The sequence below is a fragment of the Sinocyclocheilus anshuiensis genome, unplaced genomic scaffold, assembly GCF_001515605.1.
Source record: "Sinocyclocheilus anshuiensis isolate Anshui unplaced genomic scaffold, SAMN03320099.WGS_v1.1 scaffold579, whole genome shotgun sequence".
NCBI classification, from domain to species: Eukaryota; Metazoa; Chordata; class Actinopteri; order Cypriniformes; family Cyprinidae; genus Sinocyclocheilus; species Sinocyclocheilus anshuiensis.
Genome location: NW_015551075.1, coordinates 2,832,113 through 2,849,134, shown reverse-complemented (window position 1 = coordinate 2,849,134; position 17,022 = coordinate 2,832,113). Strand labels below are relative to the sequence as shown.

General features: G+C 36.2%; 1 protein-coding gene across 3 annotated transcripts in view; it reads left to right on the top strand.

Moving 5' to 3' along the window:
• Positions 1 to 1,007: 1,007 nt before the first annotated feature.
• The window catches only part of LOC107662277 (kinesin-like protein kif7), a 28,622-nt gene continuing 12,607 nt past the window's right edge, over positions 1,008 to 17,022 (top strand). For 2 of the 3 annotated variants that reach the window (XM_016452240.1, XM_016452239.1), the window contains exons 1-11: positions 1,008 to 1,086; positions 2,590 to 2,980; positions 4,321 to 4,521; positions 5,585 to 5,972; positions 6,966 to 7,506; positions 7,668 to 7,832; positions 11,818 to 12,015; positions 13,326 to 13,474; positions 13,565 to 13,695; positions 13,822 to 13,983; positions 15,911 to 16,113. In XM_016452240.1, the coding sequence (XP_016307726.1) occupies positions 2,653 to 2,980; positions 4,321 to 4,521; positions 5,585 to 5,972; positions 6,966 to 7,506; positions 7,668 to 7,832; positions 11,818 to 12,015; positions 13,326 to 13,474; positions 13,565 to 13,695; positions 13,822 to 13,983; positions 15,911 to 16,113 (2,466 nt within the window). In that variant the 5' untranslated portion in view covers positions 1,008 to 1,086; positions 2,590 to 2,652. The remainder of the gene's footprint in view (positions 1,087 to 2,589; positions 2,981 to 4,320; positions 4,522 to 5,584; positions 5,973 to 6,965; positions 7,507 to 7,667; positions 7,833 to 11,817; positions 12,016 to 13,325; positions 13,475 to 13,564; positions 13,696 to 13,821; positions 13,984 to 15,910; positions 16,114 to 17,022) is intronic. The other variant, XM_016452241.1, reaches the window with a different exon arrangement.

Here is a 17,022-nt window from a genome sequence, read left to right as displayed (position 1 = left end):
TGATGATTACCCAGTATTCTGTTACATGCATAGAACATTTATAAAAACGGACATTCTAATTGTTGTTTTCACTTTAAATAATGTGATATCCACTACACTGTAGTTGACTCACTCTTATGTGTACTATGTTCACCAAATAAATCGATAAAATAAAAGTATTTTTTTTGTCCATTTGCCAATGAAAGTTGTTTGATTAAAACTGAGACAATTGTATGAAAATACATTAAAAGATGCATTTCTACAATATATCAGATAACATTACTTCAAATAGTTATGAAAGCCGTTCGTTTCCTAACACAAAAAGGAAACTGAGACTAGTAGTCACATAGGGCTATAACTATAAGGTTTTAAGTCAAAAGTCCAATTACACAAATATGCTTTCTCTCTGGTTTATATTTAAATCATTTTAAATTATTTATGTATTTATTTTTTTATTTATTTTTCCTGAAGCTATATTTGGTGCAAAAATGAAAACAATACCAGGTTCCCATGTTCCCAACTTACTCCATATAGTGTAGGACAAATTCACTTGTTCAATGTTTCTTTCTACCTCCACAATAATGTTAAGGTTTTTTTGTTTTTGTTTTTTTTTTACTAAAGAAATTGACTTTCAAATATGAACCTATATTTGCAACAAATACAAAATAAAAACAATAAAAATAAATAACTAAATAAATTTAAAATGGCTAATTAAAAAAAAAAAAAAGGCTAATAAACTGTGACAACTAGCCCCAGTCGCCCCTATAAGAATAAGATGTGAGTGTGGCTGTAAATCATTATAGCCTACCGGCTGGAGATGCAAACAAAAACAACAATTTAATATTGTGTTTATCATCCATATATAGCAAATGCAAACACGGTGGTACTTGTTAATATCTCTTTTTAACATGATAAAGATAACTTCTCTTTAAGTCAAAATATTACAACAAACAGAACTTAACAAACACGCTGCAAGTCGGATTTTACTCAGGCATTTGAGAAGCCGACTGAATGACATCACTGCTGGTCTGGATCCAGGGAAAAAGGGAATGGGAATGGGAATGGGATGTGCCCCGCGGTCTCGGATTGATGGACTCGAAAACAACGGTATGTCAGAAAGTTATATAAAAAAAGAACCACCCAAAACTTTACATGGCAGAAGCGGTTTGAGTGCGTGTTTTTTTCTGTGCTTTGTGTCTGTTGTGAGTGTTGGAGAGATTTAAACTTTTAATGAGTTTGCTAGCGGCTCGCCTAAACTGACTTTAGGGAAAGAGTCAAACGCATTCCTCTGCAGTTATGAGACTTCATGCATCTCGACATTGCTGTCATTTGTTGCGCTCGAAAGGTGTTTTGGATATACTTTATTTACTCGTGGATGTTTTCGTTTCGATCAGATTTAAACTCAACTAGCCATTTTCTCCAATACTAGTTGGAGCTGCGAGCATTAACGGGATAGTTCACCCAAAAATGAACATTCTGTCATCATTTACTCACCCTCATGTCGTTCCAAACCTGTATGAGTTTCTTTCTTATGTTGAACACAAAAGAAGATATTTTGAAGAATGCTGGTAACCAAACAGTTGATGGTCCCCATTGACTTCCATAGTATTTCTTTCCCTACATTCACCAACATTACTCAATAAATAATTATACATATTCAAATGCCATATCGTCAGTTAAACCATGTCAATTTATTTTAATGTCAATGACAGTTTTTTTCATTAATTTTAATATTGCATGTTTATTAAAAGGTTTATAAAGAGTAGTTGACGTGTAACATATTTTGATATATTGGGTATGTGAGTGTATAAACGAAAGATATGCTATAAATATCGTAACAATTCACCTTAAAAACTTGATCTCAATTAATATGAGTTTACAAAAAAAAAAAAAAAAACCATATGGTAACTTAAGAATAATTTATAAAATAGTTTTATAATAAATATAGCCTGGCACTGCAATAACTGCTCAACATTTCTGTTCAATATTCAGTAGGCTTTAGTTTTGCTTGACAACTATTTAGTAATTAATTTTTTTTTCTTAATTTTTATGTACTTATTGTATTATAGTATTTTGAAAAATATCTTTTTTGATTTATTGATGTTTACCATGGTTTGTTTGCTTTTTGTTAATAAACTAATCATAACTAAATCAGTTATTATTTTATATTTGTAGCAGAATAGATGTGCTGCTTATGATCCCTATTCGTATGATATTTCCTTCTTTTACTCTTCCTTTATAAAGCGACTTCTTCTTCTTTATTATTATCATTATTTATTATTATTAATAATTTTTATTGGCCTAGAGGTTGTTTGATAGGTCTCTGCACTGTAAGAAAAAAATCCATAGAAAAACTGAAAATGTCCTGGCAGCAAATTACCAGTATATTAAGTTTATTGACATTTCCTTTAACCCTAAAACACAACACAATTTAATGCATAATTCAAAATATGGGTAATTGTATTGTACTGTATTCTGAAAAATCAATACAGAAAATTCCTTATATTAATAACTACATTTGGCCGTATTTTTATGGACTTTACTTTGAGTGTGTCAGAGATGTTTTGCTCTATACTCTTTCAGTTCATAACTGCTGCTTATTTAATTCAGTGCCCATAGGAAGCGGTATCACAGCCCCACAAAAGTAATGAGGGACTGCTAATCAGCTCAGCAATGTCTCCCAAAGGAGTCAGCCAAAGTAAGGTGGAGGAAACGACTGTACAGGTGGCTGTCCGGGTGCGTCCGTTGCTTCCCAAAGAGATTTTGCACAACCATGAGAGCTGCATCACTGCAGACCCAGAGGAGAAGAGGGTCACCCTGGGCAATGACCGCCACTTCCACTGTGACTTTGTGTTTGAGGAGAACTTTACGCAGGAGGATGTGTACACAGAGTGCGTTCAACCCCTCATCGAGGCCTTCTTTCATGGATTCAATGCCACGGTTTTCGCCTATGGGCAGACAGGCTCAGGCAAAACCTACACCATTGGAGAAGCCAACATTTGTAAGTCTTTTATGCATAAGTCAAACCATTTATTTATATAGCGCGTTATAGGTGTGAGCGATACGGCAAAAAATATCATATCACAATTTTTTAGGAAGGTTCACAATCATTTCGCAATGTTGTTTTTTTAAGACTATTTTGCATGTTACTGAGCTGTAAAAACTAGTAGGCCCTACAACTAATATAGTAAAAAGTTCTCAAGCTTATTGAAGACGAGTAAATAGCCAGAACGAAGAAACAAATGACAAGCAATAGAACAAAGATACATACAAATGAAGTAGACATGTTTTAATTTTTTTCAGGTAAGTCTGTCTAACAGTAGATAAGAAATTTCAGATAAGAAATACTATTGAAAATTAATCATGTAATCATGTAAAATACAACACTGCATGAATGAAAGATACATTGATTTTTATTAAAGCTACAAAAATGATCATGAGCACTGAGTGATTTTCTCTTTTTCTTTGGTTGTTTGATTAACATTAATGACAGACAGCAGCAGGTTTATTAGGCTGCTGTCACTTTAAGATTTAAGATTTGCTGTCACTTGAAAATTTCTCCCAATCGAATGCATTTACGTAAATACTCACCAAGGCAGGTATTTTATTTTTGTGTGTTTTTGACACAGAAATGTAGGTGCGCACAAAAAGTTTAGGCGTGCACAGAAAGACACCTGCCGGTTTGGTTGTTTTTGTGGCTTATTGCGTTTTTAATAAGTCCTTTAACCACTTTGCACACTTTATTTTCTCATTCACTCATGTTTCTTTATCGCTCTAATTTTTTAATACCTTTAAAACTGAAAGATATGCGGATATATTTACATACAGACATAAATAGGACACGCTTGTTCACAATCTCATCCATTCCATTAGAAAAGTAGATCATGGACGTCTTCAAGATCGATCTCGGTGCAAAATCGTCAGATCGCCCACCCCTAGCGCTTTTTACAATACAGATTGCTTCAAAGCAGCTTCATAATTAATCAATGTTGTCAAATTCATCAATATATAGAAGTGTAACGTTTTTCTTTCATTGGAGATATATTGAGTAATGTGACAGCTGATGTGTTGAGTAAACAGATCAAAAGCATGCCTGAGTTCAGTTCCTTACAGCATATTATTAACTGGGCTTTATCTAGACCAGACATGATTCACAAGGCTAGTAGTACAGGCTTTGTCTGTGTCTTGTTATAATGCTTCCACAAGTTTGCACGTTCGTGCTGCCAGCAACACCTCCCCCGGTTCATTTGCCACCGCTCCACTTGCAATCTGAGATCTTGCGTTTTAGCATTCTGCCTCATAGAGTCATTCATTAACCTGCTGTTGGTTTTTTGGCTGCAGCTGCTTTTAGGGATGACGAACAGGGCATCATTCCCAGAGCCGTGGCCGAGATCTTCAAACTGCTGGACGAGAACGACCGCATTGACTTCTCCGTCCGAGTGTCGTACATGGAAGTTTACAAAGAGGTCTTCAGAGACCTTTTGGAAGTTGAGACGGCCAGTAAAGACATACATATTCGAGAGGATGAAAAGGGCAACGTAGGTAAGCTTATGAGGGGAAAACTGATACAAAATTCTCTTCCAGTAGAGAAGTAGGAATGTGCAAAATACACTACCATTCACAAGATTTCTTAATGTTTTATGAAAATCTTTTAAACCAAAAATACAGTAGAAACGGTAATATTTTGAAATATTATTACGATTTAAAATAACTGTTTTCTATTTTAATACATTTTAAAATTTTATTTTTTTCTTGTGACTCCAAAGCTGAATTTTCAGCATCATTACTCCAGTCTTCAGTGTCACATGATCCTTCAGAAATCATTCTAATATGCTGATTTGATGATCAAGAAACATTCCTTATTATTATCAATGTCGAAAACAGGTGTGCTGTGTCATATTTTTGTGGAAACTATGAAACTGTTTTTTTTTTTTTCAGGATTCTTTGATAAACTGAAAATCAGTATTTATTTAAAATAGAAAAATGTTGTAACATTACATATACTGTCACTTTTGATCAATTTAATGCATCTTTGCTGTATAAAAGTATTACTTGCTTTAAAAAACAATAAAACAAAAACAAACTTATGGACCCCAAACTTTGACTTTTATCAAAATCAATTCTGTGTAATGTGTAATAATTAAATAATAATTATTATATTGCAATTTTTTAAAGGTGTCATATGATGCGAGGCGGGGCATAGAGGAATGTACAGTATGTACAGTATGTGGAAAATAATATTTTTTATCCTTAAACCGCATAAACACATTTCATTACACCAAATAATGTTATTTTTAGCAGCATCATATGACCCCTTTAAAATAAACTATATAATTAAACATTTTTTAATAAGAATAATTTTTTTTATTGGTTTTAGACTAATTACAGCAAATAATTACACTTCAGGTAAAACTTGAAATCATGTCAGCTGCTCATAGATCGACAAAATCCTGACAGCATTTGTTTATTATTCAGTCATTTTTTAGCTTCTCCTCTTTTAAAAAGCTTTATTTTCTGTGTACTTAGTGTTTTGTGTTGTGACTCGCAGTGTTTTTGCAGTATGTGACTTCAGAAAAAGGAAGACATGATTTGTGTTTACACACAGTGCTTTCCGGTGTGAAGGAATGTGAAGTGGAGGGACTTGATGAGGTGCTGAGTCTCTTAGAGTCAGGAAAGACGGCCCGTCACACTGGGGCTATGCAGATGAATCCCCACTCCAGTCGCTCTCACACCATCTTCACGGTGCTCATGGAACAGAGGCGTGGAGGTTCTAGAGCAGCGGCCGGGACTGTGCAGATCCTCTCTTCCAAATTTCATTTTGTGGACCTGGCTGGATCAGAGCGCATCCTCAAAACCGGGAACACTGGTGAACGGCTCAAGGAGAGCATTCAGATCAGCAGTGGTCTTCTAGCTCTTGGAAATGTCATTGGAGCTCTTGGGGACCCCAAAAGAAAAGGCACCCATATCCCATACAGAGATTCCAAAATTACCAGGTACAGATAATTTTACTCATTTTTAAAAAATGCTGATTACAGCATAATTGCAAGAAAGACTAGCCATTATGGCTAGTAGTGTTTGCTAAAGCAAGAATCACTGTTACTATTGCTTACTCTTAAAGACAAAAATGATATGTTTTTTAGTGAAGTGTCAACAGAAAGTAGATTTTGTCTTTCTGAATGTAAATTATTTATTTTCTTTTAAGTATGTTCATTTATTTAAACTGTTTCTACCTTGTTCTTGTCAGGAAAAATAGATGGTAAAACCAAGCACCACTGACCTTTTCTTAAGAAAATTTAAAAATTTAGTTTGACATTCGCTACTGTTCTAAAGTTTAGGGTTGGTAAGATTTTTAAAAGATTTTTGTTTTTCAAAGTCTTTCCAAGGGTGTTCCCCAAGGCTGCATTTATTTGAACAAAAACAGTAATATTGTGAAATATAATTACAATTCAAAATAACGGTTTCCTATAGTATATTTCTGAGTAACTGTTCTGTAATTGTACACTACTGTTCACTTGCTTTGGGTCAGTAAGGTTTTTTTCTTTCTTTAAGAAACGAAGATGCAAAAAAAAAATATTAAGCAGTACATCTGATTTCAACATTAATAATAAGAAATGTTTCTTGAGCAGCAAATCAGATTATTAGAATGATTTCTGAAGGATCATGTGACACTGAAGACTGGAGTAATGATGCTGAAAATTCAGCTTTACATCACAGGAATAAATTACATTTTAAAATGTTAAAATAGAAAAGAGTTATTTTAAATGCTTATAATATTTCTGTTTTTACTGTATTTTTTATCAAATAAATGCAGCCTTGATGAGCATATCATACTTATTTTAAAAACAATACTTAGAAAACTTGTTTTCTGAAAATGTTATTTGACCTTTTCCATCTCTGATTGACACAGTGTGGTATTGTGTAACATCGCCTTTATTTAGTTTAAAGGTTTTTAATATGTGTCAATCTGTGTTGCATCTTGTTGTCAGGATCTTAAAGGACTCTCTTGGAGGCAATGCCAAAACCCTCATGATTGCCTGCATAAGCCCTTCCTCCTCAGACTTTGATGAGAGCCTAAACACACTCAACTACGCCAAGCGGGCTCGTAACATCCAGAACCGGGCTACAGTCAACTGCCGGGGGGAACCAGACCGCGTTGAGGGACTTGAACTCCAGATCAAAGCACTAAGAAGAGCTCTTGAAAACCGCCAGCGCTCTGAAACCCGCATTATCACTCGCTCCGACCCCGAGAAGAGACTTCGGCCCTTTGAGCTGGACGTGAGGAAGCTGCAAGCAGAGAGCGCCCACTACAGGACGTGCACGGACTCAGCCTACAGGCTTTTGACAGAGCTCCAGGGCGAAGGAACTCTGAATGACGGTCAGCTACTGCGGGTGAAAGAGTGGCTTTGCGCCGTTGAGGAGGAACGCAGCGGTTTGACCTCAGCATCAGGGCTGGACAGCAGCATCGAGAGCAGCTCTACCGAGGACAGCACCGCGCTCAAAAGGGGGCGGGTGGCACTGAACAACCAGGTTGGCTGCATGCACATCCATTTTCAAATATGAATATTTTATGTTTAACAATTCATCATAAAAAGGCAATAATGTATCTTGTCAGGTCATTATTTCTCCAGCATTAATTTCAGATATGCTCAGATGTCATGATGTGATTATCTGCGTAATTCTCACGGCAGTGGGATTTATTTATGCCAAAGGATCCAGACCATGTGAAGGAGGATTGGAGTGGAGACCACGAGGACTACATTTCACAGCTGCAAGCCCAGATACAGCGACTAGAGCAAGAAAACACTGACTTCTTAGCTGCCCTGGAAGATGCCATGGAACAATACAAACAACAGGTGAGAGAATTTAAATCTCTACCAAATTCTCTGTGGTTTTAGTTGTGTTTTTGAATGAAGATTTCATTATGCTATATTTCAGAGTTGGAATTCAACATTCTTAAAAGTCTTGGGGAAAAATCTGTTTCTACAGTAAAAAACAACCTAATTAGGTTCTGCTTTAAAATATTTTATTGGCTGGCTCTTGATGGAACCTTTTCACAGACAGTAATGTTTAAAAAGTTATTAACATCATAAATCTAGAAAAATTACCGTACAATGCAGTTGAAAAGTTTGGCAAGATTCGAATGCTCACCAAGGCTGCAATTATTTGCTAAAAACAGTAATTTATTTATACCTGAATTTTCAGCAGCCATTACTGCAGTCTTCAATTTATGAATAGAAAATTCAAAAGAACAGCATTTATTTTAAATAAATATTTTATGACAACGTTAAAGGTCTTTACTGTCACTTTTGATCAATTTAATGTGTCCTTGCAGAATTTTTTTTTTCCAGAAAAAACAACAACCAAATCTTACTGAACCCAGACTTTTGAACAGTAGCAATAGTGAGAGTGTTTCCTATGGGAGTGATGGTAAATTTGATACTTTTCTCATAACGAATCTCTCTGTATTTATTCCTCTTTTGGAAAGTTGTTGAAATGCTTTTGTGTTTGTTTTTTTTTTTCTTTTTGATATTGGATCAAATGGAGATGTAAAAATCGTGCTTGGTGTAGTCTCCTGTTCACCACTATAAAAATGCACCCAAATATTCTGCTTATGAAAACCCTGGAAATGTGAAAAGGGTTAAAGGAAGTAAAACTTGCTCACAGCAATGTCCATTTGGCTTGCAAGTCTAATTTACTAGAGAATCCTCCTAAATGAAAATGATCATTATCCATTAATTAACAAACAAACTGGAAATGCCATAGTAAAGTCATGGAAGTGCATGGGTATAAAAGCAGACCTGCCAACCTGTACGCATTTTGCATAGCGGATACGCATTTTGACCTCAAAGTACGCTGGTACTATTTGTCACTCTAAACCAGTGGTTCCCAACCCTGGTCCAGGAGGCACCCCAACACTGCACATTTTGCATGTCTCCTTTCTCTGACACACCAATTTTAGATCTTGAAGTCTCTACTAATGAGCTGATGGTCTGAATCAGGTGTGTTTGATTAAGGAGACATGCAAAACGTGCAGTGTTGGGGTGCCTCAAGGACCAGGGTTGGGAACCACTGCTCTAAACTACGCAAAAAACCTGGTGATGCCTCTGTCCACGTGCAGTATTCAAAACAAGCAACAGAAAAAGATGAAGAGTTCAACCAATCAGAGCGTTTTTTTAGGTTTTGCTTTTAAATTTCCGTGCGTTTTATTTCTCTCCAAGCTGGCTCTGTTTGTCCGTGAGTCTGCGCGCTGAGATGAGAAAACGCCTGCATCTGAAAAAGCAACACACGCCGAGCATCTTCCCTTGTAATGACTAAACCTTTTGTCCAACAACAAAAAAGAACATTATAACATTCTTTTACTGCACAACATCAGACAAATATTTAAAATAGTTTCCCTCTTGATCTGATGTGGCTTCTTATCACAGAATGACGCAGAAATAAATTCTACACTGGAATAACGGCTAAATCGATTAGCAGTGGATTATAAATATAACGTTACTTAATTATTAAAATACTCGAGGTGGTTTTAAGAACACAGATAAACATTGTCCAGGGATTAAAGTTCTCCGTCGCTACGAAGGATTTCCGTTAATTTCAGCGAGTCTACGACGGATTTCCGTCAGTTGGAAAAAATGAGGGGAAAAGAGTTCGGCCGGCCGACACACCAAAAATCATCCCCGCCACGGCTGCAGCTTCTCAGTGACAACATAGTGACATATAGACATAGAACACAGAGCAGGACTTGAATTTTGGCGCGGGATTGCGGCTATTAATAACAATTCTACTTATTTCCGCAGGTTCAGTGCTTATAACACACTTGCTTCATTCCTGAATGAATCAGCCGTTCGAACGAATCAATTGAATGAATGATTTTGTGATAAAATTAGTGACTTGCCGCCACCTGATGGCGGATTTAGTTTCATTTTTAGCGTATAATTTCAGTTATTTCTGTATTCAAAATTTTATATTTAAAACATTAATCTCCACATGAATGTATGAATTTAATTGCACTCATGCCACCTCTGAGCCTCATTAAATGTCTGAAAATGTACCTACAAGCCACTTTTGTGTTCTTCTGTGCCACCTCTGTAGTACAAATAAAATTTTAATTTCATGATTGGTAACTTATTTGTCTTATTCTACTTATTATTATATTGTTTTAAATAGAAATGTTAAAAAGCTTATAAACATACATTTTTGAATTTGACATAGATGAAAATTATGCCATTACAAAGGTAAAAAGAAAATACCCCTGTAAGTCACTTTTTCTAATTACAAGAAAAAACTGCTCTTAAACTGGGTGTGTGACAGGTATGGCTGTGGAATGGGGTTTGGCTGAGGAAAAATTTTCAGTCAAAATATTTTTTTTTGCTTTAACCGCTGCATTGTCACAGTACAGTGTTTATTATCTTAATGTTCTTTTTGAATGTCATCATTCAAAGCGTTTCTGTCTTCTTTCATTCAGTTAGGGATAGCTGGCTGTTTTTGTCCATATTAGGAATTTCCTGGAGCGTCCTGAGTTCTATTTCTTCTATAATGTATATGTGGATTTTCTGCGCGTCCAGTGTGAATGAAACACACATTACATGTGTTCAAAGCACTCAATAATGGCCAATCCATAAAAATAATACTACTTTTTTTAAATAGCATTTAAAAATAGCAAAAAATAACTAAACCAAAAAATAAAAAAACTGAGGTATTTATTGAACCGTGGGCTAATTGTATTGTTGCATCTGTACTGTTTACTCTGAAATACTGTATAACAGGAATATCACAAACTGAGTGCAGACCCTTATTATTAACCTATAAAAAAAATATTTAACATTAAATCTTGCAAACCCTGCTAAGTAGTCAGGTTTATAAATAGATGATAGATCTGAGCGCAGCGCAATTGTTCAGTTATTCAGCATGCCCAATAGACATGTTTTTCTGTTTTTGAAATGTTGAATCATATAATGGAGATTTCCTTGCAAAAACACTTAAATGAAGAGAGACCATGTTGTGCTAATTATGCTAATGAGCGTTTATGGCAGGCGTCTGTCATTTCTATTGAATTCATATTGAATTTCTTCATTACGAAAAAATGTACAGTATGTGCTAAGGCAAACATTACTCTCACTGTTACCTTTGCTGTTTTTAAAACCCCTCACTTTAATTTTTACATTTCTCTGCATGAGCTATTATCTATCTGTCTGTCTGTCTGTCTGTCTGCCGTTCTATCGATCATTCAGGATTTCTAGCATTCTATCGTTCTATCTAAATATTGTTTTGCCTCTATCTATAATTCTAACATTCTATCTATCATTCTAGCTATCATTCTATCATTGTTGTTATTGTTAAATAAAACTAAAACTATTAAAAATCATTTTTGTTAATTGAAATAAAGCTAATATAAAATATATATATTAAATTAAAAACTTAAAAAACCTAAATGAAAGTTAGAAATGTTACTTTGGCAACTAAGTGAAATAAAATAAGTTTAAGTTGAAGCTGAAGTGATAAAATAAAACAAAAACTGAAATAAAAATAAATGAAAGCTAAACATTAATAAGTAAATCTCAAACTAAAGAAAGTGACTAAAGCACAACAAAATTACTCAAATTGAAATTATTGAAATGTATTCAAATGGAAATCTATATCAGTGTTATTGTTAACTAAAACTATTACAAATATCTATCTCTATCTATCTATCTATCTATCTATCTATCTTCAAATTCTGAATGGTGCACACCGCACTTAGTAGGTGCAGTGCGCACAAGCCTTAGTTAAAACAATACTGGGGACATCTTTTGTATTTTAATGTGGTTGTAACTGGATGTCGTTTTCTCTTGCTCCTAGAGTGATAAGCTACAAGAGCAGCAGGATCTAATAGCGGAGCTTCACAGTCTGTTAGCCCAGCCTGGAGGAGTAGGGCTGCTCCACCTGAAACAGAGACCTCACACGGCTCCTATCAACTCACTACTGCAGATATCAGACACCGCCGGTCGCCTCTCTCCTCCCTGCGACAGTGATGTGGGCAGAAGCCTCACCAGACAGGTAACTTATATGTTTTGATTTGTCTCACAGCATCCTCGACCACAAACACACATCAACTTTAATTCAAGATACAATCCACAGCTGCCACCTCCTGGGTTGAGCTGTTAGTAGTACACAAACATCTTCAAACCCATTGCCACACATGCTGTGCAATTCTGTGTTTTGAAACAAATTCAGCTAATTGCCAAGGTAACATTGTGATGTCTTAACAGTCAATTATACACCCTAAACCCACTTTTGATGTTTATTTTTCAAGCCTCTTGTATGACAAGCTGGCATTTGATGAATCGTCTGAAGACAGGGTTATTTGTTAAAGCTATAAGCCATGAGCGGCTGTTTGTTAAGCCAATTTTGGGACGGCTCACTGCATACAAGAGATGTTTATACTGGACACACTCAACCACTGCACTATTCTCCAAAACGACAGATGGCAGCACAGAAAAAAAATAGAAGCTGAAACAGCAGTGAAGAAGCACCTTGCCGAATTTTTTATTTTCCTGGCTTTGTATGATATTATTAATTTATGTTCATTGAACATTAATTAATTGCAAAAGGTGGATAAAACAACAGAAACACTCAACATCCAGTGTTTGCAGTGACTTTTCTCTCGTTTACATTTTGTTTATATTGTACAACCCTAGTCAAGATTATGTATTTACAGCTTCTGTTCAAAGAAATAAATACTTTTATTCAGCAAGGACACATTAAATCAAGTGATCAAGTGACAACAAACAGCTTTTCCACTGTTACAAAAAATTATATTTCAAATAAATACTGCTTCAGATGAACCATTTTGTTTCCACAAAAATATGAAGCAGCACAACTGTTTTCAACATTGATAATAATAGGAAATGTTTCGTGAGCAGCAGATCAGCATATTAGAATGATTTCTGAAGGATCATGTGACACTGAAGACTGGAGGAATGATGCTGAAAATTCAGTTTTGCTATCACAGGAATAAATTACATTTATTTTATAAATTACATAACAGTTTTCATCCAAATAATATAATTCATTAGCATTATTATTGGTGAAATTGTTACAAATGATTTCAATATCATCAGATATTTTACAGTAGATTGGGTGCCCTAACAACCCCAAAACTATTATTAAAATTTAATTGCTTCAAATCAAATGTTTTAATATTGTTAATTATTATTAGAGCTTTCTGGTCTGGGTAAAGGCTGAGAAATATTTACTAAATACTTTTTGAAATCCACATGGAGAAAATGAATACGGGAGTGATGCGCACAGTATGTAGTTAGAAGCATTATTATGCATTTTTTTCATCTTTATGTGAACTGTTTTAGGTTGAAATGGGTGCATCAGTAGACAACAGCTCATTTTCAGACCAGACCCAGTGGGACAGCGGACGTGGAAACACTCACTATGAAACCTCTGGGAAAGGAGTGAATCGAGATGAAGATGGCCATGTTCAAACTGCCAGAGATAAACGGAAGTATGTAAAATTATATTAATCCAGTTCTAATGAGAAGGTTCATTGAGAATAAATGTCTAATCTATTCAGCATTGCCATCATTCTTGACAGATCCATCAATGTAACCTGGACAAAGAAAGATGCTACATTGCTCCAAGGGTCTTGTGCTGGGACCAGGGCAACCCTGTCTCAGGCGCTCGGACTTGGCCATCCTCTGGGTCTACAATGCACCAGACGCACATGTGAGTTAAACATCCTTGAAAACATTTGACAAGGGTCTCAGTGTTTGACGGAAACGCATTGGCCCACATTAGTTTCTTTCCCATATTCAGTCAGTTGGCATTGATTTGTTTTGATTGATTCTCCAGCTAACAGCAGCTTTGGCGAGAGCTCGGTGTGGGAGAGCGTGAGAGGTTTTGGAGGCGAGTTCTGCTCAGAGAGAGGGCTTCTCCAGGCACAGCAGAAGATCAGAGAGCTCTCCATCACCATCCGCATGAAGGAGGAACTCATTAAAGAGCTGGTCAAGACAGGTGAGAAAACCTGCTGGTCAGAGGTACCAGTATTAAAGGGGTCATATGATGTTGTTAAAAAGAACACTATTTTGTGTATTTGGTGTAATGAAATGTGTTTATGCGGTTTAACGTTCAAAAAACACATTATTTCCCACATACTGTACATTATTGTTTCTCCTCTATGCCCCGCCTTTCTGAAACGCGTCAATTTTTACAAAGCTCATCGGTCTGAAAAAGAGAGGTGTGCTCTGATTGGCCAGCTATCCAGTGCGTTGTGATTGGCCGAATACCTCAAGTGTGTGACGGAAATGTTACGGCCCTACCATACTGTGATCAAAAACATTAAAACCCATTATAAACGAGGCATTTGTTGCATCCAGTGGGGACATAATTACGGATTATAATGACTTATACTGTCTTTTTACGCGTTGCGTTGCATCACGCCGCGTAAACATAAAACCATGTCTGTATTTGTGATCGGAGAAATGACAAACAACAAGCACTACTCTACACTGCTCAAAACTCGCGTTTGAATCATCAGTGGCAAATCCTTTAAATATGAAAATGTACTTACAGGCTGTGAGTCAGAACAGCCGGCATTGTAGTCTACTCTCTCAGGATCAGGAAACAGTCCTCCATAAAATGTGCTGCACACATTGAATATTTGGGTTGAACTGTTCTGGAACAGTGTTGTAAATACAACTTAACCACTGATTTCTAGTTGTGTCCTCTTTTGGAAGACCAAACAAAGTAGTTTCGCTTTCGTAACGAAACACACAGCGTCTTCACGTCATGGCGGTGGCAGCAACAATAAAGTTACGCCTTCTTTCTTTACGGGAACAAATTGCAAATCTTCCCACATCGTGACGTAGACATGTGGGGGCGTGTTTAAACGAGGCGTTTTAGGAGGGCATGGACGAGTCTTAACTTATATAAAGAATATCGCTTTGGTTTTGAGACTTTAGTCTTTGCAACTTCAGGGATTTTATCTATGCACAATCAGCTTGTAACACTCCAAAGAGAAAGGAAAACTTGAAATCGCATCATATGACCCCTTTAAATAAAGACTGAAAGAGTTGTTGGAATCTTAGTGATGGTGACGTTGAAATCATGTGACCATGGTTTATGGCCTAACTTTAACTTTTTATCTTTAATTTGCATTTAGGCTTCAAAATTCATAAAAGTTGTGTTAATTTGTGGAGATCTTCTTTATAAAAAAAACATGTAAGAATCATAAACTTTTGTTGGTCACAGATCTTATTTTCTGCAATAATCCAAAAACCAGTGGAAAAATCATATTGGGTTTTTGTCAGTGGAACCAGGGTAATGTGAACTACTAGTATGTGAACTACCAGCAGCACTTTTTGTGCCCTACCAGTGTGCAATGACTAATCAATGAAAACTTTAATAATGGATAATGAAAAGGATTGACAACCAGTTTCATCATCTGTTAGTCGAGTCTTTGTGTTGTGCAATCAAGAACCTTCCTCAGTTGAGCTACTTTACAGCAGTGAAAAACACAGTTCTATGAAACAAAATGGCAAGGTCACAGAGCTAGCATTCACGATATAAGTTGTCGAAAGCGTGGGAGCATATTATATTAAATGCTTCATAGAGTTTTATATGCCCAGTGTTTTGTGACAGATGCTTGTGTCGTTTAATGTACTTAAGAGCTGCTTAACTTGGTTCAAGTCTTATGTATCTGTAAATGTTAGAAATGTACTTTTATTTGGTGTAAAGACACCCCATCTCAATGTATCCAAGCATGTATGCGAACCGAATCTAGCAAATGGCATAAGTTAATGGTTTGATTTTGATTTTCATAAAGAAATATATTGAATTTTCCATAAAATTACATTAGTTTCACAGTGAATTTTTCTTTGCACATTACCATTCAAATGTTTGGGGTCTGCAATATTTATCAAGGTTTTCATGTCCTCTCTAGGTAAGGATGCCCAGGCCATGAACAGGCAGTACAGTCGTAAGATCTCTGAGTTGGAAGCTGAGGCGAAGCAGGCCCGAGTGGAGCTCACAGAGGCACAAAAGCAGCTGCAGGACCTGGAGGTTCAGGGCGGTCGTGACGCTGCTGACCGCTCCAAAGCTCAGGAGTGCAGGAGGAAAATCGCAGCTGTGCAGACCAAAGTTCAGGTCTGTGTCTGGCAGCTTTGTCTTGCCGAAAGGCATCATTATGGAAATCCCTTTTGAGTGTTGTTTCTCTAAAATGGTTTTAGGGTTGTCACCAACATTTCAGTGTTTTTGAATACCACAGCATGAATTGATGCAATGCAGTAGGAGTTTTTGCCTACTGAAAGGTTTTTCGTTTTTTTGGGGAAAGACATTTCGTCAGCTGAATAATCGTAATGTTAAAGTCCGTGTGAACTGGAAGTTGCGACCGACTTTACTTCCGTATTGTGAGGTACATCCGAGAGAAACGGAATATTGAATGAGAAAAACAGAGGGCGTGGCTGTTTTTTTTCTACTGCGAGCTGATTGGATGTAGTAAAGTAGGCGTTTCATTCAGAACAACACTGACAGTTGGAGGGGCGTGTTTAAGGATGTTATGCTCAAGCCCAAACCGTCAAACTGACGTCATCAGAGAAGGTCCATCATTTCAGAGGGGAGGTGCATTTTCAGATTTGGATTAAAGATTACGAAGGCAAACAATTTTTTTTTTTGTGGATTGACTTGCACGGATGAATTGTTCACCACAAAAAATAGCAGTGTGCGCTAACAAAATAAATATAGTCAATTTTGATTTCATGTGTACTTTAAACAACAGTTCAAAGGTTCAGCCTCGTTTTCATTCCTTTCAAAAATTAAATATGGTGCAAATGAATGTGACCAAATAAAGAGACTTAAATGACATGTGAAAAAGGCCTTACTGCAAATATTTATTAAAATAGAAGCTTTTAGGTTTAGTTATCATGTGTGAAGAATCTTTGAAGAACATAATTGAAGCATTAAAGGGGTCATATGATGCGATTTCAAGTTTTCCTTTCTCTTTGGAGTGTTTCAAGCTCTTGGTGCATAAAGAAGATCTGTAAAGTTACAAAGACC